General features: G+C 39.4%; 1 protein-coding gene and 1 pseudogene across 3 annotated transcripts in view; both read left to right on the top strand.

Annotated features, from left to right (window-relative positions):
* Nucleotides 1–17,155, top strand: part of LOC136422023 (carnitine O-palmitoyltransferase 1, liver isoform-like) — a 36,850-nt gene extending 19,695 nt beyond the window's left edge. For all 3 annotated transcript variants that reach the window (XM_066409636.1, XM_066409634.1, XM_066409635.1), the window contains 4 exons: nt 13,009–13,161; nt 13,815–13,928; nt 14,715–14,807; nt 16,036–17,155. In XM_066409636.1, the coding sequence (XP_066265733.1) occupies nt 13,009–13,161; nt 13,815–13,928; nt 14,715–14,807; nt 16,036–16,119 (444 nt within the window). In that variant the 3' untranslated portion in view covers nt 16,120–17,155. The remainder of the gene's footprint in view (nt 1–13,008; nt 13,162–13,814; nt 13,929–14,714; nt 14,808–16,035) is intronic.
* A 1,710-nt stretch (nt 17,156–18,865) lies between these two features.
* On the top strand, nt 18,866–20,173 carry LOC136421849 (microtubule-associated protein RP/EB family member 3 pseudogene; annotated as a pseudogene).
* The last annotated feature ends 3,359 nt before the right edge of the window (nt 20,174–23,532 follow it).

Here is a 23,532-nt window from a genome sequence, read left to right as displayed (position 1 = left end):
TATTGCAACACCGTTTACCGTCATAATGTAAATACAAACTAATTGATAACAGGCCCTTGGACCAATCCCTACCCCGGCCGACGCACCACGCTGTGTTTCTAAACATCCCACCAGGGCTTCAGGGCATGTGAACCGTAACAGCATATCTGGTCAGTGTATCATATATCGCAGGCTGCCAGAGTCCCCCTCCAGGCTTGAAGCGGGGATGTTTTACTATCCAAGCAGAGGATGGGTTCCGGCAGGTTTTTGACGTGTTTTTAGGCGTTTTTGTCAGGATTTCTACTTTTTGATTTTGATTTGATTTTCAGGTTGGGTTGGCTGGACAAATTAAAACGCCTAAAAACACGTCAAAAACCTACCGGAACTCATCTTCTGCTTGGACTGAAGGGATATTTGTCTTCCAGCTACAGTGAACGAAGAAAGTTATGCGATAGCGGAGACAAGTGCAAAAGTAATTCTTTATTTACACGAGCTTATATGGTTCTTTATATATCCAGCCATTCTTGTAGTTTTGCCACCGTTTCTAACGTCGCAATGTATCACTGGTGAAATGTTGTTTCCGATGTATCCATTTAGAGTAAGATGTCAGTTCTTTGGCAGGCTCAAAAAATACTTACGATGTTTTGAAGTTCCAAAAAACACCATTGGAGTTGTGCCTGCATTCCTTTTAAGTATCAAAGTGTGATTTTTCTGTTTGAAATAAATGTGTAATCCAAAATTTGAGTTGACTACATAAAGGAAAGGTTAGAAAATAGAAAACCCTACAGGCTACAAACTAAAGCCAGAGCCGCGCCGAACCTCTGCTTGGACCGCCCAGGCATGTTCCCGTGGCGCTAAATCCTAAATGGGGGATGGGTTGCGGAGTGGCCACGGCTCAGCCTTCCTTCACAGCAGATGATAAAACCGCGGCCACTCATCGGGGTGTGCCTACAATACTACATAAACATCTCACCCGTGTCTAACATTGTGTACATGGGGCAAGAAATGTATGTGACACACAAGATACAAAAACAAAATCTATGCAATTGAAACCAAAAAAAAAAAAAACGAAAAAAAGTGCCGCCGAAATTATAAGATTATTTGGCTTGTGATGCCTGTGACTGGCTGAGAGGAATCATTGCGTTTATGTTTTTCACACCAGTCAAGGGAAACTGTAATTGACTGCAGGCGGCCAGTCCTCGACTTCCCGGCTCGACATGGTTGAGCGATATCTCCCTGCTGGGAAACGAGCTACTATCAACAAATCCTTTCAGGACAGGCACTGTTGTATATACTCTTCAAGCAGAGGTTGATGGGGAAGATTGCGACCTTCTTATCACATGCCCCGTTTGCCGTCCGCATGTCCACGTGGCACAATCTTCCCCACCAACCTCTGCTTGTTGGAGAGTACTGGAAATAAGTTGGTCTGTAGCTCGGACGACTAGCCACCTGCAGTCAATTACAGTTAGCTGATGTTTTGCCCCTGACGCTCAAAACTGTCGATGTTTATGTGGTCAGAAACCCTTCAAACGCTTTCCTGACAAATATCAACCCCGTGCAGTATTTGGTATACATAGACCGTCTATATGTAAAGTACAGTATTTAAATGTACGGAAGGCTGTTTCTAGGCAAATGTGAAAATCATAAAATAACGCAATGATTCCTCTCAGCCAATCACAGGCATCACAAGCCAAATAATCTTGTTATTTCGGCCGCACTTTTTGCGTTTTTTTTTTAAATTCATAGACATTGTTTTGTATCTTAGATGTCACATAAATTTCTTGCCCCATGAACACAATACTAGACACGGGAGAGGTGTTTATGTCGTATTGTAGGCATACCCCGATGACTGGCCGCGGTTTTATCGTCTACTGAGATGTGTGAAGGGAGGCAGAGACGATAAAATCGTGGCCACTCCGCAAACCATCCCTAATTTAGGATTTAGCGCCACGGGAACATGCCTGGGAGGTCCAAGCAGAGGTTCGGCGCTGCTCCGGCTTTGCTTGTTTTTCAGGTATTTTCCTGTGTTTTTGTCGGGTTTTCTGTTTTCTCACCTTTCCTGTATGTAGTCAACTCAAACGTTCGGATTACAAATTTATTTCAAGCAGAAAAATCATACTTTTGAGACTTAGAGCCCTTAAAATGGTACTAAGGCACAACGCCAAGGGTGTTTTTTCTAAACTTCAAAACATCCGAAGTTAAGTATTTTTTTAGCTTGCCAAAGAACTAAAATCTTACTCTAAATGGATACATCGGAAACATTGTCAAGTCAAGACATTAGCCTGGCATCCTCTTTCATTTTTCGGTACATTTGATAAGCATTCTACTCTACTCTACTCTACAGTCATCATGTCCTAAACTTTGGCAATTTTCAAAATATTTTTGGCCTGTTTCCACGGCAAGAAGAGGTGTTGAGCAGAAAGATGATGGTCTAATACTATCACCATGCAAAAATGATGATTGAAATCAACATTTCACCAGAGATACAATGCGACGTTAGAAACGGTGGCAAAACTACAAGAATGGCTGGATATATAAAGAACCACTTACCATATAAGCTCGTGTAAATTAAGAATTACTTTTGTTCCATCTTCATCCCAGTAATAACGTCAGTATACAATGTATGTGTAATGGTTCATTTGGTACTGACAAAAGGTAACGGGCTACTTCGGCGAGGTCATTTAGAAAAAGAAAACAGTTGCACTTGTCTCCGCTATCGCATAACTTTCTTTGTTCACTGTAGCTGGAAGACAAATATCCCTACAGACCTTTTTTTGTCTACCCAACCCAACCTGCCGGCACTGACCTGGGTTGGCTAGACAGAAGAAAGAAATAAAAAGTAGAAATCCTGACAAAAACGCCTAAAAACACGTCAAAAACCTGCCGGAACCCATCCTCTGCTTGGAGAGTAAAACATCCCCGCTTCAAGCCTGGAGGGGGACTCTGGCAGCCTGCGATATATGATAGTCAAGTCAAGTCAAGTTTATTGCACAACAATTGCATCAGGTACAATGTACGGCAAATAACATGGAATATTAACAACTACGGACTATCTACACTAGTTCACTAACCTAACATCATTACTCGATACATAAGATAATGGCGTGATATATTTTACGTTATGGCACGGCTTCTCTTTTGCATAGCATTATATATGAATTGGCCTAGGTAGACAGATACAGAGTCAGGACATGACAGAAGTACATTAAATATTTCTCTACTTGTTCCAGGTAGTGTTATTTCCGTCTTACATGTAATCATCAGTCTTTTCCTTTCTTCATTATAAGATGGACATATCATAAGGAAATGGTATTCATCTTCAATATTTTCTTTGCAGGTGGGACACATTCTCTTTTCGGCTGGTATATTTTTGTGACGACCCTTTTCAATTTCTAAGCAATGCGCACCAATTCTCAGCCTTGTTATGCTATTTGTAAAGGATTTGTTTTGAACTGTCAAAAGATAATTCTCCAGAGCGAAGGTTGTCTTAATTTTCGAATATGTTCCAAGTTTACTAAAACTCCTAATCTTTTGTCTCCAGTTGGAAAGAAATGTGTCCTTCAGACGTTCCTTGAACATGTTACCAAAATAGTTGGCGTTGACATTAGGGTTTAGCCAAATATTTTGGAAACCGTGTCTTGACAGCATATCTTGTACATGGGTACTCCAGTCGTGTTCTTGTATAACAGCAGTGTCGTATGCTTTTTTAACAATTCTTTCGCTAGACATATTATGTAATCTTAGCCAATATTTAATCAGTCGTGTTTGAGTATCTATATACAGTGGAAACATACCTAACTCTCCTATTACAGCAGCATTAACAGAACTTCTAGGAACACGAAGCAATATCTTACAGTAGTTAATCAATACATGTTCTAAATCGGGAATCTCATAAGAAACAGCAGGTTGTTCTAATGCTACATTTTGATTTCTCAACACGTTTGATTGATATACAACATTCAGCTTATCAGTATATTTCCTAAATCGAACAAGAACAGGACGGATAGTTGGTATATCAGTTTTCTTTCCAACACGGGTAGCCCTATGTATACTAGTATTTACATCTGTTCCCAGTATTGGGGAGAGGATGTTATATATTTGTTCTCTAATATTTTCATTCGGATATTCCTGTATTCCTTTGAAGATGAGCTCTTTTCCTTTAGCGTTTGTTCCTAGTATTTCCCCGCAATAGAGCAAAATCGGCTTGACGAGACTATTGAATAAATCTAGAGCGAGAGAAATTGATGGATTATGATTTGATGCCAGCAATGATTTAAGTTTAAAAGAGGCCCGCAGTGCTTTAACTCTAAGTTGTCTATTGGCACGATGGAATGATCCTGATGGTGTGATGTCTACTCCTAAGTATGTGTAACAGTTTGAGAAGTTTATAGTTTGTCCTTGTGATTGAAAGGGAGAGCGTTTATTGTTACTAGCTCGCCCAGTTTTGGGAAATATCATTACTTTGGTTTTTCCTCTATTGATAGATAGTTTCCAAGTGGAACAAAATGAATCTAGTCTTTCTAGACATTGTTTCAGACCTGCTTCTGATTGTGAAACGAGCACAAGGTCATCTGCCCAGAGGAGACTACTTATGGGAGTATCTTTTAAGGTTATAGGGTCGCATAATGGTGATGTTAATGTAGCTGGAAGGTCATTTACAAATAGATTAAAAAGGAGTGGGCTCAAATTGCAACCTTGACGTACACCACAAGATGATTTGAAGTAATCTGAGAGACCATGGGATGTCTTCACACAATATTCTATATTACTGTACATTGATTGTAGAATTTTGAAGAAATTTCCACCGATACCTGAGGATAAGACTTTGTAGAATAAACCATTTCTCCACACAGAATCAAAGGCTTTTCTGAAGTCCACAAAACATGCGTATAATTTTCCTCCGGGGACAGATAGCTGTTTATCTATAAGAGTTTTCAGCAAAAAGATGTTATCACTAGTCCGGAAGTCCTTTCGAAATCCAGACTGAAAGGGGGACAAAATATTGTTGTTTTCTAGAAGTCGCTGTAAACGGTTGCTCAGTATTAGTGTGAATAATTTGCCTACACAGCTAGAAATGGCAATTCCTCTATAGTTTGACGGGTTCGATACATTGCCACTCTTGTGTATTGGTGCGAGAATGCTCTGGCTCCATTGTTGTGGGAAATTTCCAGAGTTAAGAACTATATTAAAGAGTTTTCGCAATGGTTGTATAAGTTGTGTATTGCTATATTTCAACATTTCATTTAAGACAGAATCTGTTCCACATGCTTTGCTACATTTCAATTTACCCAGCCCCTCTATAATTTCCTCTGCTGAAATGTCGGAGTCCAGAGGTTTTTCTGTTAGTTTCTCTAGATTGTGGATAATGTTGTCTGTAATATTGTCTGTGGCTTTGTTATTTACAGAATGTGTATCAGTGTTTTTGTTTGTCGTCTTTAAAAGTTCAGGATTCACCTGGGAAACATGTTGATGAAAATCTTTATCAGATTCGTTACTTTCAACGAGGTCATTGACATTTTTGAAGTGAGTTCTCCACACTGACCAGATATGCTGTTACGGTTCACATGCCCTGAAGCCCTGGTGGGATGTTTAGAAACACAGCGTGGTGCGTCGGCCGGGGTAGGGATTGGTCCAAGGGCCTGTTATCAATTAGTTTGTATTTACATTATGACGGTAAACGGTGTTGCAATATACAGAAAAATGCTTTCATAAGTCACCGTGTAGATTACAGGCCATGACATTGATCAAAACGTGATGAGGGATACTTCATACGTCGATATGCTAAAGACTGATCGAAAGCAAGCCGTCAATAATACGATATTGCCGATAATCCAATAGCCTCACGGGAGGCTGCAATCTACCTTCCAGTTAATTTGAATCAACCGCACTGTTACCCACTTCACCAATGAGGACCGCCTGCATTCATTATCTCGCCAGACGCGGTGTTGTGCTTCATGCTATTTTGAAGCCGGTAGCTGTTAAAGTAAACATGGCCTTCCTTGCTAGCGAAACTTGATTCTTGTCTGTTCCCAAACTATGATCATTTCCCGTCGAAGGTAAAATACTACCAGTAACTATCTATAGTCGTGTGATACACAGATGAATGTGCTTCAATGTCTTTCATTAATTGTATTACTTTTTGTTGAGTTGATAAAGAATTGTCTACCTACCTTCCCGTTTCTTTATCTGTTACATAATCTGATTTCATTGGGGTGACGGCCAAGTATCTCCTCATGAAAGACAAATTAGGCCGATTAACGTGGACGTGTGATTTCCCGCACCCCTGGAGTGTACGTGTGGCCGCGCCGGTCAGTTTTGCTTGGTGGCTCCCTTGTTCCATGAAAACAAACAAGATAATTAATTGGAAGGGCGTGAGACACATGAGCCAAGAAAGGTTTCTCCACCCACGTGCTTCCGTCGACTCAAGGGCCGAAGAGGACGGTAATTCTGCACACCGAGCTTTCATTACTACTAGAAAGTGGCATGCAGCATAGAAACTTTTACACGTCACAAGTAGCCAATTTAAGCTACAACTACAAGTACAAGCCACCCTACATATCTGTAAAGAAACTACTGTTTGCCGTTGCACCATGGTACCATGCCTGCGAGTTTCTGTTAGTAGATATAAGAACAAGTTGTGTTAGCGTTATTAACGTGCACTTTGCAGGTACTGTTAGTAAAGCAAGTGACAATCATACTAATGCGTAACGAAGTTCATAGCTCAATTTTATTTAAAACTCTTGTTGAACTCTTTTTAACATATTTTGCTAAGAAATTTCGATATTTTTTGTCCTGGCTACGAAAAATCTCGATTTTTTTTCAAGATTGTTTCATATCAATCTGAAGAAACAAATCTAGGAGTTGTAAATGTTTTTTTTTAAAGTCCTCATTGAAGATTTCAATTTGTTTAAGAATGATCGCGACATTTTTGTAAGGTACAAATTGCAAACAAAAATCTCCCAACCTCTGAGAGGCCAGGCATTTCATGTTCCACTAAACGCAAAGAAATCAAAACCAAAAGCCCTTGCGCCAAAAAAATGGGGTCCTTTTAAGCACCATAGGGTCTTTTTGTCTGGACGCTATCTTTTACCCGGTGCCAAGTTGCAACCCGTGGGCCCTAGCTACAGCAGCGTTTAGATGTTGCAGTTTTTCCCCAGCATGATGAACCGCTCAGACGTCATTGAACTTCAATTGTTGAAAAGTGTGCCGGGTACCTGTTATGAACCCACTAAGACACATGTAAGACCATTATTTAGTAATTGTAACCCCCCATCATGAGAGTGGAATGGTCCAAGGCAGCCTCGTTCTGGGAAAGACTCATGCTGTCATGCTATGTGTTGGAATCCTGGGGGTCAGGGAATAAACCATGTAGCTCCACAATCTCTGTCTTGGCTCCCTGTATCTGTGTCCAATGACCTCAACATCGGTCCATAACATATGGCGTCACGGACAGGATTCACAGTATACTATGGGTTGCCAACATCTCGTACAACGTGGAGGAGGGTATGAATTGTATCCAGTCTCCAAACTCCACTGACAGCACGGGTGGTCAAGTTGGCTTGTCGATCTCGTCGGGTGGAACCAGGCTAGCGAATGCGGCACTGTATCCAGTCTCCAACGTCCACTGTCAGCAACGGGCGGTCACGCAAGCTTCTAGTCGTCGGGTGGGTCAGAGAGGTGAATTTTGTGCTTTCCATCTCCAGAGTCTGCTGACAGAACGGTTAGTCAAGTACGCTGCCGAACTCGTCGGGTGGAATCGGGAGCGAGAGAATGCAGGGACGTGTCCAGTCTTCAGGGTCCACTGCCAGCAACGGGCGGCCGAGCAAGCTTCCAGTCGTCGGGTGGGATTGAGAGGCCAAGGAACATTCTGGAATCTTCCATCGTTAGTTTCAGGGATCGTGTGTAAGCTGAAGACTCCCAGAACAATATACTCCTCACCAGACTCTACTGTTGTATGCACCATCTACAGACTGTTCCCTTTATAATCATATGCTGGCGCAGGGACATTTGACTCTTTACAGTGAGATTTACCCCTGAGTTTAATCTGTGTTTAACTTTTACTCGTCTGATGTAACATTGCTTTGTAAAGTTCAGTTTTGCCATGCCACTTGGCCAGAAATCATGCCCAGACTTGCTCCTTTGTCTGGTTGTTGTTGTAATGTGAGTCTCAGTGACCCACATCTGGTATTCATTTCCTGTTTCACTCACCATGGGCTGCTTATCACAAATAACAGAGTACCAAAGAAAACACTTCTAAGTTTAGATACTACATCAATATTGTCCTCATAACATGCAAGATGTTGCTCGATACATTCCTTTGTTTGATTGTAAGACTCTTCAAGTTCATACTATGGTAGCCGATTGTGTTTCAGAGTGCCCAACATTCAATCTGGATCTCTTTGTTAGCCAGGGTTTGTTGTCTGAAGTTTTGATCGCTACACAATAGTTTTTGCCATGTCTCTTACATCAAACTCCGTCCTAATATTTTACATGTTGCTCGATACAAATCCCTTATTTGATTGTAAGACTCTTCAAGTTCATACTATGTTAGCCGATTGTGTTTCAGAGTGCCCAACATTCAATCTGGATCTCTCTGTTAGCCAGGGTTTGTTGTCTGAAGTAACTCAAATCGCTATACAATAGTTTTTGCCATGTCTCTTACATCAAAATCTGTCATAATATTTTACATATTGCTTGATACAATTCCTTTGTTTGATTGTAAGTAAGACTTTTCAAGCTCATACTATGGTAGCCGATTGTGTTTCAGTGTGCCCAGCATTCAATCTGGATCTCTTCGTTAGCCAGGGTTTGCTGTCTGAAGTAACTCAAATCGCTACACAATAGTTTTTGCCATGTCTTATTTTACAACATATTCTGAACAAAGGTACATACACTGTCTTGTTTACTGCAGTTTGATATAATTCGTGTGTAACGATATACCTGATATGTAGATTGTAACTAGTTAACTTAGTGGCTTCATTTGTTTATCATTCTTCGAATTGACCTTGTCAATCCTCTTGTGGAAGGGGAGGCATGTTATGAACCCACTAAGACACATGTAAGACCATTATTTAGTAATTGTAACCCCCCATCATGAGAGTGGAATGGTCCAAGGCAGCCTCGTTCTGGGAAAGACTCATGCTGTCATTCTATGTGTTGGAATCCTGGGGGTCAGGGAATAAACCATGTAGCTCCACAATCTCTGTCTTGGCTCCCTGTATCTGTGTCCAATGACCTCAACATCGGTCCATAACAGTACCCACACAACGCTGATGATAATCCGCGTGCTGAACACGTCAGATTGCCGTTTTGAAACTATAGCGTGTGGCATGAAGCGTAGGTCTGCATTTGGTTGGTGTTTCATTTGTCACGTTATTCTTTCATCTCATATTCAATTGGATCATTGACCTACTATGATAATGATAACTTTTATTCCCTAGTCATGCCCTATCGGGCTTAGTGCAGACATTCAGATACAAGACATGTGGTAAAGTACATATAATGACACTGACAGGACTTCTAATACTAATCTAAAACAATGGTTCTAAAACTACACTAATTCATAGGTTCGGCTTCTTCTCGTGTCTTTGTGATGTTAGAAATATAGGTTGAGATGGATTTGTTTAATATTGTATGGTCCAAATGCATAAGTCAATACTAGACTTAGATTGAAAGTGTGGAAACGTTCCCATAATATAATATAATCAAACAGAACATTTCTATCGTTGCAATAAAAACTACAATGAATTGGACTTCATCTTCTACCAGACTACCTTATCTAAGTTACAAAATTGGCAAATTCTTTGCTCCAGAGGTGCCTTCCTGATTCGATAAGGAGTTTGTGACAGCTACTGAATTGTAAATAAATGTGACTTACCTTTGCTGTTAAGTCTTGATGATAGTTTTTCGGTCTACGTTTCTTACACTTATACAACTGTTGTTTGCCGGTGTACCCAGAGTTTCTGTTAGTAGCTATGGTGGTTGTGTCAGTGTAAATAACAGAGGCATTACAGTTGCTTTGTGTCTTTATTGTCATCAATCAGTCACTTCTTAATCACATAGAAGCGTCACATGTACTGTTAGCAAGGCAATTGCCAATATGATGATGATGATCCACTGTATTCTGCAGCTCAGGTAATTGTAGAAACAAACTCTGGCTGGCTTCTTTCTTCATTTCTTTCCACTGTGTCTTTTTTTCTGCCAGCTGCCGCAGCTCTCTGAGTTTCTTTGCAGTTTTCAGGTTTCCCATTCCTTTGTTTCTGAGGTCTGTTTTCATGACACTTAGTAGGTTTGTGCAATGTCTTCCTTTCCTAGCCTTGTATTTACATATTAACAGGTAAGGAAGTCCATAGCTACGTCGATGAGGTTAAACATCCAGGCAGTAAGATACGATTTTGTAAACAGACGCTTCAGACAATATCCGCGCTGCTATCGTCAGTGGTTGAACCAGAATTTGCAGTTTACCAGCTACTTATTCAAAACTCTGAATTCATATGTTAATGAGGTGAAGACAATTCTGAGATGATTCAATTGAAGACAAGTTCACCAGCTACTTATCCAAAACTCTGAATTCATATGTTAATGAGGTGAAGACAATTCTGAGATGATTCAATTGAAGACAAGTTCACCAGCTACTTATCCAAAACTCTGAATTCATATGTTAATAAACTGAAGACAACTCTGAGCTGGTTTAATTGAAGACAAAGTCATGACAAGTCTGTAAATTAATAAGTCAATTGTTGTTCGAGTCCATAGCTCATTTGGAACTCTACTGGTCGAAGTGTCGAACCCCTGTTAGTCAAAACTTTACCCCAAATGATTTTTTCCATATCAGCTTTCGAAAATCTCGAGATTTTTGTATTACCTTGAAGATAAATATCGAGATTTTTGTTTCACAAAAAAAAATATCGAGATTATCTTGGAAAATCTCGATATTTTTCAAGAAAATCTCGATATTTTCCCAAAAAATTTCAAGATTTTTTGGAAAAAATTCGAAATAAAAAAAAAATCTCGAAATTAATTTCGAGATTTTTTCATTTTCAATGAAGCATGAAAAGTCTCACTGGGGGGTATTATGATCCATCATGTAACAGAGAACCTTTCCACAAAATATCTGACCCATAGGTATAAAATGTGAGAGTCTAGAAGCACTAGTCCAAACCCAAATGCTCAGTCCAAATTTAATCTGCTCACTGTTTATTATCATTCTGATTGATCATGATGTTAATTAGCATATTTAACTAATTAAGCATTGGAATATTAAATTTTTTAAAGTAAAGATATTGTTATGAACCTGTTTCAGCAAGCTTACAACATCAGTGAGTTCATGTAGCAGCCAATATCAGTATCAATAACAATGTATGCCTTTTACTATATATGCCTCATTAGTTTATTGCCAATTAACACATCTTCATATAGATCTATTATTGCTCCTGTTATAAAAATTCCTGTACTTAAGTCAACATGTAATGTAGGTTAACAGTTGAAAGTTGTTTTAGGGAATAGGTAGTACAAATAGGGATAAGTAAAACAACTTGTTGTACATGTGTATTTGAGGATCAGTTCAGTACATCCTTTGTTGAGGATAATTACCCTCATTTGCATATCTTGCAATTAGCGAAGACTGCAAAAATACATTATTCTCATAATGATCTGTTCAACAACAGGATAGTTAGAACATGTAGTTCCTTCTTCAGTTTTCAGCATGTTTAGAAATGTATGTTAATTGATTGGCACTATTGTGGATGAATAAATTAGTTAGGGTTAATTAGGGCTAATCAAGATAAGATACTGAATATAGGTCAAAAATAAAACATGACAGTCTGTCCAGTTACATTATCTTTAAATGCTGAAAATTTGAACAATATTGGTAAAAGTGTTTAACAGTTACATTAAAACGTATGTAAATAACTGTGGACTTGTGGTCATTTCTGGTGCCATGTTGAGGTCAATCATTCCCATAGGGCCAATAGATAAGCGTCTTCTAATGAAAACGTCCAACTTTTCAACTTTGAAAAATTCTGAAAAATTTCAACTTTGTCCAATTTTGACAGGATAAAAAGCATATTAAGCGGAAGAATCTGATCTGTACTTTGGCAACAATTTCAGCAAGTTATATCTTACCAAAAAAAATGGTGTGACATACCTAATATGTGTGTGTGTACGTGTGTGTGTGTGCATGTGTACATGTGTGTGTGTGTGTGAGCGAGTGTGGTTATTATGTGCTAGAAACACACAACTGAGATTTCAACATAGAACATCACTTTTGAAATGTTTACTGCAAAACACCACAGACTAATAGTTTTGGAACCCCAAAGTCAGGCTTTTACAATGTAGCTAGGATTTATAGACATTGCAGGGCATCCAAAAATTGGTTTATGGTGCATGTGTGAGTGTGGACCAGACTTCCGCAATGGGCTCTCTATATATATATGGATTAATAATATTAAAGTTGGTAATTTGCATGTCAATCAATTTACATGCTGTCCTAGTGTTTGGTATGAGGAAAAAACAATAGTTTGTGTGTGTGGGGAACACATATGCATGTATAATATTATGTAATTACCAGGGAAACAGAAGCATGTCTAATTTCTTAGTGTAGGGCGTCTAGAAGACGCCTTGATGCCCTGCTAGCTAATAGCCTGCGCCAAAAGTTAACCATTACCAGGTCCTATTCTGTAATGAAAGCTCATCTGTGTTGGTAGTAAATCATAATACAATGCTAAACGGAAACTCGCGATTGTTGCAGACATGTGACTTTGTTGACACGTGTCATTACGGATGCGTGACGTCAGCAATTAGTAAAACGTTCCAGGAAGTTTGTAACGCCCACTGTCTCTGTTGAGTGATGGCTGGAGTGCCCGGATGTATATGGCCTCCTTTATACATAAAGTAGAAGAAGAAGGCGACAGTGGTCGTCAAAAATTCGATCCGTGAATACCTTAGTGTTGGAATAAGGTTTTGTATTAAAGGCCCTAATCTGATTTAACAATCAAGGACATTCAATTCATTCTCTAAATGTCTTTACAGAACGAGGACCGTATCAAGCTGCTGAATCAGGCCGCCGTCTCCCACCAGAGTTCTTACCGTAACTGCATGACTGGGACAGGCATTGACCGCCACCTCTTTACACTCTATGTGGTGTCCAAATACCTCAAGGAGGACTCCAAGTTCCTGGGCAAGGTCAGTACATGCTTCCATAAATACATGTATTGTGTTATCAAAGTTGTCAACCTAGACGTGACTCTGTATTTATTTGTTTATTCTTTATGTTGTTCCTAAGTGATGCAGACATTTCCTAATTCAGGTATACATGGCAATATGGATAGATTATTGTCTGTCTGTGAGTAAAAATGCACAAATCTATGTTGGATACTATAATATACAGTAAACTTGAATTGATGCTTGCAAAGGTTTATCTTGATACCAGTGTGTCAGTTTTTTTCCCTGTATGTAAGCTACACATTACCAACATTTGTAACGGCTACATACTCTGTAAGCTAGTGCCAATTCTGTATATGGAGCATTAAACAGTAGTCTTAGTACATGTATACTTTTTTATTAGGCAGAAGAACAGATTATTTTTTGTTGTTGTCCAAAGTACTAGACAATCTCACCAACCAACTCCCAACCACAAATAACGTTGCTAATGACTAACTCCCAACCATAGTCTACCATTGTTGGCTATTTGTGACAGGGGCTTTAACCTTAAAGCTTACCCCTGCTGCCTACATGTAACTCTGTAGTTCAATAGAGAATGGGGTGCCAAACGGTTACTTCAGTGTGCTAAAGGTTAAAAAGCGTCCCCAATGAGACTGTTTCTGCCCTGTGTGCAGGTGCTGAGTGAGCCGTGGCGACTGTCCACCAGTCAGACTCCCCACCAGCAGACCAACCTCCTGGACCTGAGGAAACACCCCGAGTACATCTCAGGGGGAGGAGGGTTTGGACCGGTACTGTCAAAACTTGCACCAAGTCTTGATTATACATGTACATGTATCTCTGTTCTTTTGATGGCCACTTCATGTCATTAAGCCGGCGTCACAATTCATGCGAACGTCGGCCGACTTTGTAGATCGCCCAGAGCTCACCAAATTTAAAAATCGCCTGAGCGTGGACCATATTTTCCAATGAAAGTCTCGGGCGATGTCCGTCGCAAACTAAAAACTAAAAATCCCCCATGAGATGGTACTATCTCTTGGACATCGAAGAAGTCAGTATTGACTTTCCTGGTAAACTTTTATTTCTAGAAATCGCCCGAAGCCTGCGTAATCGACAGGACGTTGGCCGTACTTCGGCCGAAAATGCACATTTGAAGCTCGCCAACACGTCGGCCGAGCTGAATTTCTCTTTTGTGACTTTATAGTATGTAACTTAGACGAAAAGAATTTGAACAGAATCAGATATTGATAACGTTGAATTTTGAAAGAAGTAGTGAAGTGATAAATTATTAGGCGCTAATCAGTTCTTACGGTCCACGTTATCGACTTTACTAGCATTAATGAGTTAACCAAACCGAGGTCTACTGTTCACCCAAAACATGCGCATGCTGTGTACATGATTTGCGTGATTGTAAATGTAATGACGTTAATGTTTACGGAGGAGGTACTTTACTGTAATCTAGTTTCCCTCATGTTTTTTTCATGGTCATTTCTTTACCCATCTGTGTCACCTTGTTTTTGTGAAGAATTGGATAGTGTTCAGTTACTGTACTGAATATTGTGTGTTTTGTTGCCCAGGTGGCTGATGATGGGTATGGTGTGTCGTACATCATTGCTGGGGAGCATGCCATCATGTTTCACATCTCCTCCAAGCACTCCTGCAACCACACTGTGAGTGGCCCTTCAATTTTAACATTTTGTAAAAAATATAGGGGATGTTATACGGTAATAGGGGTGGATACCGGTTTGGCTTAATAAGGTCCAAGTCCAAGTTTAGGTCCAGAGATTTAGGTTCAGGTCCCGACTATAAAAAAAAAAAAAAAGTTTCTTGGTGAGAGGACTTTGAAGACAAACCAGTATTTGATATTTGAATGTTACACTTATTTTAAATGCCTTTTTTGTCAGAGGGGAGACTCAAAACACTTTTTATCAAACAAAATAGAAACATATATTTGTACTTTATTCAGGTATTTTTGGACTCAGGTTTTAGGCATTCAGGTTTTTTGGACTCGATTCTTGGATATTATAAAGGTTCGAATCAGGTCCAGCGAACCGGTATCCACCCCTATACGGTAACCCTGGAGTTGACAGAAAAAGACAAAGTGCTAGTTAGACATGTATCTCTTTTGGTTTATACATGATTGTAATTTTACAATGACAGGTTTGTTTTGATTTTTATTGCCCAAACATTCGCTTAGCTCAAGCCCACTCTGAAATTTGCTTGATAAAACATTTTCTTCTATTTTTAAGTCTTTCTAGACCACAACTTTAAGATCTCACAGAGCAATTAGGCTTTAAAGATATGCTACTTCATGGCTGCAAATCTAGAAAACGAACAACTGTTCTGGCGATGTTTTGCTTTCTATTGGAAGCACATGTGTTTGTCATGCAATAAAAAAAGATTGACCCAGATCTAACCTAGAGGATATTCATCGCACTTTAAACTGCAAGTAACTACTAACCGCACAAGGCAGCTGTTGTACCGCCAGCGGCTGACCGCAGCACTCATTGCAAAATGCGTACACGTTTGACCTATCGCTCGGATGATCTTACCTAATCCTGACAGTAATAAACAAACTTTTATATCAAATTCTTTTTATATCAGGTCGGGCCGATAAAAGGTAATTTATGATCTACCTAAACACACGCTTTCTATGCCGTTATTTTTTTAGGCCGGATTCTTTGGGCATCTACACGCGGAGTAACTCAGGCATGAGACCTTAACATTGGAAATAAACTGGATTACAAATTAGCCACATGTATTTTTATGTTATTTGTTCACTCATCTGTACATGTCTCATAGAATATTACTTGATCTTCTGTTACACAAACTGTGTGCATGTTGTCTTTGTAATTCAACAATGGTTAACAAAATATGTTTGTCTTGTCTATATTTCAGAGTTCAAGGAGATTCATGAAGAACATTGAGAAAGCCCTGCTGGACATGAGAGCAATGTTTCACAACACAGACAAGAAGAAATGAGATGCAGTAAACCCAAGCCATACTCTAAACAGACTCTCTACTTAACACTTAAAGAGGTCCAATGTTTAACAAATACCTTACTTGTTTGAAAATTATATTAACATTATTAGGTTGGTGGCGGAAGAAACTTTCTTGTTGTGGTGAGGTTTGCAGATTAACGCCCCTTTTCTATAGTTGAGAAGCAAAGTTTGGTTAAATTTAAGAACTGTTATGTTGAAAATAGGAATACCAGTATTTCAAAGAAAACAAAGTGTTCATTGGTTTTGGTGCTTTGTGGTGTAAGACATTAGGTAACTTAAAGGTAGAAACTCATGAGACTGGATTTACAGTCGGCAAGAAAAATCTGTCATTTAAGTTTTGTCCAATATGTCATTTCCTTTTGATTTCAGAGCATCATATTATATCTTGAACAATGTTTTTACGCTGTTATGGAGTGTGGTTAAATTTTCTTGCAATTGATTATTGAGGTTAGTTTCAGAAAAATAAAGTATTAAGGCTTATTATGTACATAATGTAGATGAACATTTTGTGCTATTGCTCTGCAAGAGTTATTTTCATTGAGAGCCATGTTTGAAGTTTTACATTACTTTGTACTTCTTGTTTGTGGCTTTACAACAAGCTTTCCATAGCCAATTTGAAAAACACACATGGAAAATATCAGACCTAAAAATTCCATAATTTCTTATTGAGAATTTTTATGATTCTGTATGGAAATTTGCTTGAAGCCAAGGGATTTTAAATGAGAAGGAGAATTTTGAGTTATTTGGGGTTTTAGATTAAGTTGATGTGCAAAAATGTTGGTCCTTCATGATAGTAAAAGGCCATGTGTTTGTATTATAAACTGTGTTGTCTAACTGCAAAATACAATGCAACATTTGAGTGTGCACTGTCATGTATTTGACACTTTACTTTCACTGTACAACATTGTAAAAATTGTAATGTTTCAATCAGGGTAACTGCACTGGCTGTGTCCATGGATATGTCTAAATGAAGCTATTATTATCATAATAATGATTATATAAACAAGTTATTCTTAGTTCTTTTATTGCACTGTGAATCCTAGTTGCATTCATTCAAGAATTGCTGAAAGTTTTTGTTTAAAGGCATCCAGAGCATTTTATGAGGCTTGAAACTTGAAAAAAACTCCAATTTCTAGTCATTCCTACACATAGTAAGTTTCAATAACACTATACCATTACATATCGACATTAAAGGAGAAAAAAACTCCAATTTCTAGTCATTCCTACTCATAGTAAGTTTCAATAACACTATACAGTTACACATCGACATTAAAGGAGCAAAGATGCGATGTCGTTGTGTGGTGAGAACTGATAGAAAGTCCAAGCCCAAATAGACTGATCCTGACTGTCCATCTCAATTGGTGGTTCAACCAATGAGAGAGTGACTGCATGTCGGCCATATATTTGCATTTTTATGGCCGACATTTTTATTTTGCATTTCTACGTTTTGACGGAGGTGGGCAGGGCTATGGTATTGGTTTATTTACACTACGCGCGTGAAACTAAAAGATCACCATGTAGCTTATTTTTGTACCGCTTTTGAGCACTTTTGATTAGAAATCCGCACGCAAATGTGGTAAACAGTGGCATTAAATGTCAATTTCATAAAGATTACAGCAACTATGATATTTCCAATTTTTAAGCCTCATAAAATACTCTGGATGCCTTTAATGTAAGCAGAGAAAAGGTATAATCGGATTATCGTTTAGGCGGTGACAGTTGACTTTCTACCAACTTAAAGGAACATGTTAAATGGGAACACCTTTGTTGCGGTTGTTTTTGTGCTCAAATGTTCAGTACTTTGGAAAATATCACTAAATATATTCATAGGAATTTGTTATTGAAAACTGGTGGATGTTAAGTTGCTTTTTCGCCTTACATTGTACATTTGTATGTTGGCGTTTGAAGTAAATAAAATAGTAGCATTGCTGTTATTCACCTTTAAATGTTGGAGACGGAAAAAGTATTTGAAATATAGAAAATAAAGGGAATTAAAGTGTGTTATATTCTTTTGCAATGAAACTTGTTTTCCAGTTGTAGCTAGCATATGTTGTGACATTTAGAAGACTTTTTTCTTTTAAAGTTGGATTTCCTTAGGAAAGGGTTACAAAACCATTTTACACTGATTTTGCACCTCTGTTTTTACATCTGGGCGTGATACCTACATCGGGTCTTGCCCAGTAAGAAAGCTTCTGGAACATTCAATACAGCACTATCTTCAGGTGGTAGATAACGTGTGGGAAATATAAAGGATTATACATACATTTGTACACAAACAGTACATACTACCAACCGGTTTGTGTCCGTACATTAACAGCCCAAGAAAAACAACCCTGCAGTTTACTTATATCCACCATCTCATAGACACCCCCCACCCACCGAAAAATAAACTTCCTATCTACCATTATTCAAAACTTTTTATTTGGCTTTCACAGCTAATAGTTATCTTAGTACATAAATTACGAATCGGTATAGCGTTTAAGGAGCTTATTCTAAGCACGCAAAAGATCTAGATGACGACTACGTTCATTTTAATTGAAAAATAGTCTGGGTTAAAGGGCCCTTGGATTGAAAATGATAGTTTGTCGTTGGGTTAAAAATATGCTTAGAAAATAAGTGATACAGTATCTAATTTGTTTTTACGTCGTTTTTTAACAGACATGTATAACGTGGCACTGTACTCAAGTTTTTTATAACTTATGTTAACAGTGCCACGTACGATTCAGGTCTTTAGTCTCTTAGCAAATACAGCCTGGAGGACAATCCCTACCTGAACACCTGAAAGATGGCAGTGAATGTGTTTAGTACCGGTGCGACCTCTGAAAATCTGAGCCGGCATGAAATGCTTTCATGGGTGAATGACAGCCTGCAGGTCCAGTACACAAAGATTGAACAGCTTTGCACAGGTGCAGCATACTGCCAGTTCATGGACATGCTCTTTGAAAATGTACTTCCAATCAAGAAGGTGAAGTTTGTTGCCAAGCTGGAACATGAGTACATCCAGAACTTCAAACTCTTACAGGGAGCTTTCAAGAAAGCTGGAGTGGACAAGACTATCCCAGTGGACAAACTGGTGAAGGGGAGATTCCAAGACAACTTTGAGTTTGTGCAGTGGTTCAAGAAGTTCTTTGATGCCAACTACAGTGGCCAGGAGTACAATGCTGCAAGTGCTAGAGGGGGTGTGGAGATGGTAGGCAAGGGGGGTGATTCCAGTGCCCGACTCGGCAAGCCCACCAAGAAACCAATGGCCAAAGCAGCTCCTCGCACCAAGCCAGCAGCACGGCCAGCGATGCAGAAACCACCCGCACAGCCCAGTGGAGGGAACAATGCACAGGTGGCAGAGTTAAATGAACAGCTGGAGGAATGCAGGATGACAATTGAAGGGCTGGAGAAGGAGAGAGATTTCTACTTCGGCAAGCTGCGAGACATCGAGGTGCTTTGTCAGGATCCCGACGCAGAGGACCAAACTGTCATTGAGACAGCCAAAATCTTAGCCAAGATATATGAGACGGAGGAAGGCTTTGAGGCACCTGAGGATGATGACCTTGGTGATGGTCAAGATGACGAATATTGAAAACTGCCTTTACTTCAAGCAGGAACAACTTGGACACTTTGTTTTTCATGTTATTTATTTCAATTGCAATATTTTGTCTCTTACACATAAATACAGATGTTTTTTAATGCAAATCTTAACCAAGTTCCTTCTCACTATGATTCATATATGTTTTGAAAGGTCACTCTGCCGACCTTAAAGAGTGATGGTCTTCAAAGTACCTGTAATTTTGGTAGAGTAAATCTCATACAATGTCCCATTTTCACTACTTTAAACTGTGCACAAATAACATACCCTTGTACTGCATTGAAATGACAGTTCCATATTCTTTGCGTGTACATCATCTAATTCATATGGCTGTATTGTCAAAAGGTAGATCAACCGGCATTGCTAAGAGTCTAGTTGCACTTAGAACTCATTATACTAATAATAGGACACAACAGTAATTCGTCTCTTATCCTCGCCTTTGTTTACAAAGTTTCATTGTCAATAAATCACGGAAAGCTTGAAAAAAAAAAAAAAAAAAAAAAACAGTGCCACGTACAGAGAACAATATATATATACCAATTTATACACCTGGGTGTAGTGAGGAAAGTTGTGTAAAGCGCCTTTCCCAAGGGCACAACATCGGTGGCGTCAGGGGATTCGAACCCGGGACCGCTGGGTTCTCGGCCAAAGACCCTACCGTTACGCCACACGACCCCAGATATTCAATTTCATGTTGCGTTTGCAAAAGAAAGAATGAAATATTTTCTCTGGAAATGTAGCTTTCGAAGCTTAACGTATTTATCAAAATCTTAATGTAACTTTTAATGGTCTTAGCTGGTAGATGCGTCGTAAGAAAAATCTTGCATCATTACTGGTATGAACCATTAATGGAAATTCCCACGGTGATTGAGGTCAAACGATGATGTCATATCTAGTTCTTCAACCACAGCTTATATACACACATATCGCACGTTTTGTCACATGTGAATTAAAAGAAGGCACCATCATTTTCCTAGGGAAGTCTTAGTCTATTCCCAACGTCTGAAACTAGTCCCCACACAAGAGTAATATTTCTAGTCAAATAAGGCAATTTTGTAGAGCGCGAGCTACAACGGTACTTACATAAAGATATCAGTTTTGCAACATAAACAGATACTTGTTACAATTTTATTAATGGATACACCCCTATTTTACATAATTATGAAAATAAGCTGAGCCAACTGTACAATCGAGGCTGTGCGACGTCATTAATTTCTCAGCTCGAGACCAGTCGAGACCAAATTTCGTCAGACGTATATCTACAGTGGTGAGTGCCAGTGATTTCTTTTGAGTATTTCTGTAATGTTCTGAGTCTGTTGAATGGGAACTGGTTTGTAGGGAGATGGTCTGAGAGGAAAAGGCCGTGGGACTGAGCGGGAACAGGGTAGTGTGAACGGGGTTTGAGCGGGACAGGGTAGTACGGACAAACGGGGTCTGAGGGGGAACAGGGCTGTTGTTATCAAAATGGCACAATGAGGGGCAACAGAACCATATTTGATTGGTGCTTCTTGTTCAAGTGAAAATTCCCCGCGGACGTAAAGCCTTCAGCACTATTTTGCCACGGAAAAGAGATTACGGGGGGCGTGCCGCACAGTGACCCGGCGTAAGTTTGATGTTTTTGAGGTGTGCCGCGCCCCCGGTCATGGACTGCTAACAATGCGTAACAGAGAACTCTGGAAGTTCGCCGTAGGCTTCCCTCAAATGAAAACAAGGCTACTGTTCCTGTAAGATTCTTGTACTACTGTTGACGGTAATTAGCCTCCCTTTATAATTTCTTTTGGACGCAGTCGCATTTTGAGACTCAGAGGTAAATCATGGTTGAGTAAGGTAGTTACGTTTAATGCGTCCACATCAACGCCCAGAAGTGCCAGCGTGGGATCGTTCCCACCACGCCCGCAGCTTCAATGGGAAACACAAAATGACCATATGCGCATTTCTCTTTTTACCGACTTCGCAGCAAAATGTGTGTCGAAATGTCAAAAAAGGACGGCCTGTGTCAGAGTCCAGGCCGTCCAAAATGAGATTTGGCCTCATTTGGCGCAGACGGGGTCTGAACGCTAGCGACCCCCAAAAAAACGGGGTTTGAGGAGAACAGGGCCGTGCTTACTTACAGCGCTAGCTTGTTTTGACATTATCTTTTATCAAAAAACAACAACTTTAAGTATAATACCATAATAGACTGCGAATTCAGTTCCATTTTTGACTCCAACCATATTATTCTTCTGCAGGTTTGCAGGATTTCTTGAGTCATCATGGCGATTCGTCACATCATGGCCATTTCTGTCGTGCTTTTTGCCGGCTTCATCGCTGAAGGTGAGTTGTTGTTACAGATTTGCGTAGCAAAACCTTTGTTGGATCCGTTGGCATGTGTGGTGGCCGCCATCTTAATATTGCTTATATTGATGGGAGGGGTGTTTTTTGGGGTCGCTAGCGTTCTCTCTATTTTTAACAAATCGGCACATAACTCTAACACATTCAACTCAGATAAAAAGAAAAATCCAATACCAATTCAAATATTTATAAAAATACCCTGTAATCGCTAAACTAAAAAAGAAAACCTGATGTATCTGTAGCACAAATACTTAACTCTATTGTTAGAATTATTCCTTAAATGCAAACGACATTCCTGCTTTAAAGCAGCTAGGCCGAGGCATGTCTGTCTCTATATTTTTTGTTCGCTGTCGTTGAGACTTGGCAATTCTGTTAAATATTGGCGACTTGAATCTGCGGATCAGGATTAGAGCACCCTCCTTAAAGCAGAGCCCCTATCGCTCGATTTGTCGTTGGCTCGCTCGCGTAGGGGCCCTGCTCTTCAGCGACGGTACACATGGTTCTAGCGCCGTCGCCGCCAAAACAGCTTCAGCCAATCAGAGGGTTTGCTAAACCTCATCTCAAGCAAAAGCGCAAAGGACGCTGGGAAGCTATCAACCAATCAGGTTACTTCTCACATCGTTACTTTAGTTTCAGATCAAATTGACCGCCAAATAAGGATAGCTCATTAATTATTCATGAGCAACTGTCAGTTACGGCGCCAGAACCGTGTCTACCGTCGCTGAAAAGCAGGGTCCCTACGCGAGCGAGCCAACGACGAATCGAGCGATAGTGGCCCTGCTTTAAGGAGGGTCGATTAGCGTTAAACTGCTCAATTATTGATGCCTTACAATTGTCAAAAGAAATGGAATTGTAACACACTTATCTACGTCTACTCAACTAATCATTAAAAAAACTTAGCAGAAAGAGTGAATATTTTCTTAATTGTATACTGTCTGGTTTGTATGGTGATAGTCACTTTCGCACATCTACATGATATCATGTTTAGTATCGCTGTTTGCCTAAGTGTGTTTTAATTTCGCTACTTCAGGATAGGCGTGGGGTTTTTTGAAGAACATTGTCAATATTGATCGTTTCTTTTCCGTAAGTATCCTGTGCTTTAAGTTTTCCACTAATTTATTTTGTAATCTGACTTTTGAAAGTCTATCAACACTTTCCAAAGTAGTTGACTTATGATTATGTGACAGAGTAAAAACAAGAAATATAACTATTGCTGTTTGCAAGCAAAATATAGCAACTCTAGTAGATTAAAAAAGGTTCCAATTTCTATTGAGATACAGACAACATAATCTATTAGATGAAATACTAGACATTCATGCATATTGTGAAATTTAAGGAATAAAATAAAAGAACTGTTGTGTTGCAAGTAATTCCATACTCTAGATAATCTATGTTTACTCTCTGCTCCGGAGTTGTTGTTCTTTTAAAGGAGCATTCCACTCCAGAAGCGGGCATTATGATTCATCAGAGAATAAATTGTTA

Source organism: Branchiostoma lanceolatum, chromosome 16, assembly GCF_035083965.1.
Source record: "Branchiostoma lanceolatum isolate klBraLanc5 chromosome 16, klBraLanc5.hap2, whole genome shotgun sequence".
In the NCBI taxonomy this organism is placed as follows: Eukaryota; Metazoa; Chordata; class Leptocardii; order Amphioxiformes; family Branchiostomatidae; genus Branchiostoma; species Branchiostoma lanceolatum.
Note: the sequence above shows the minus strand (reverse complement) of the source record. Positions and strands in the feature narration are given on the sequence as shown.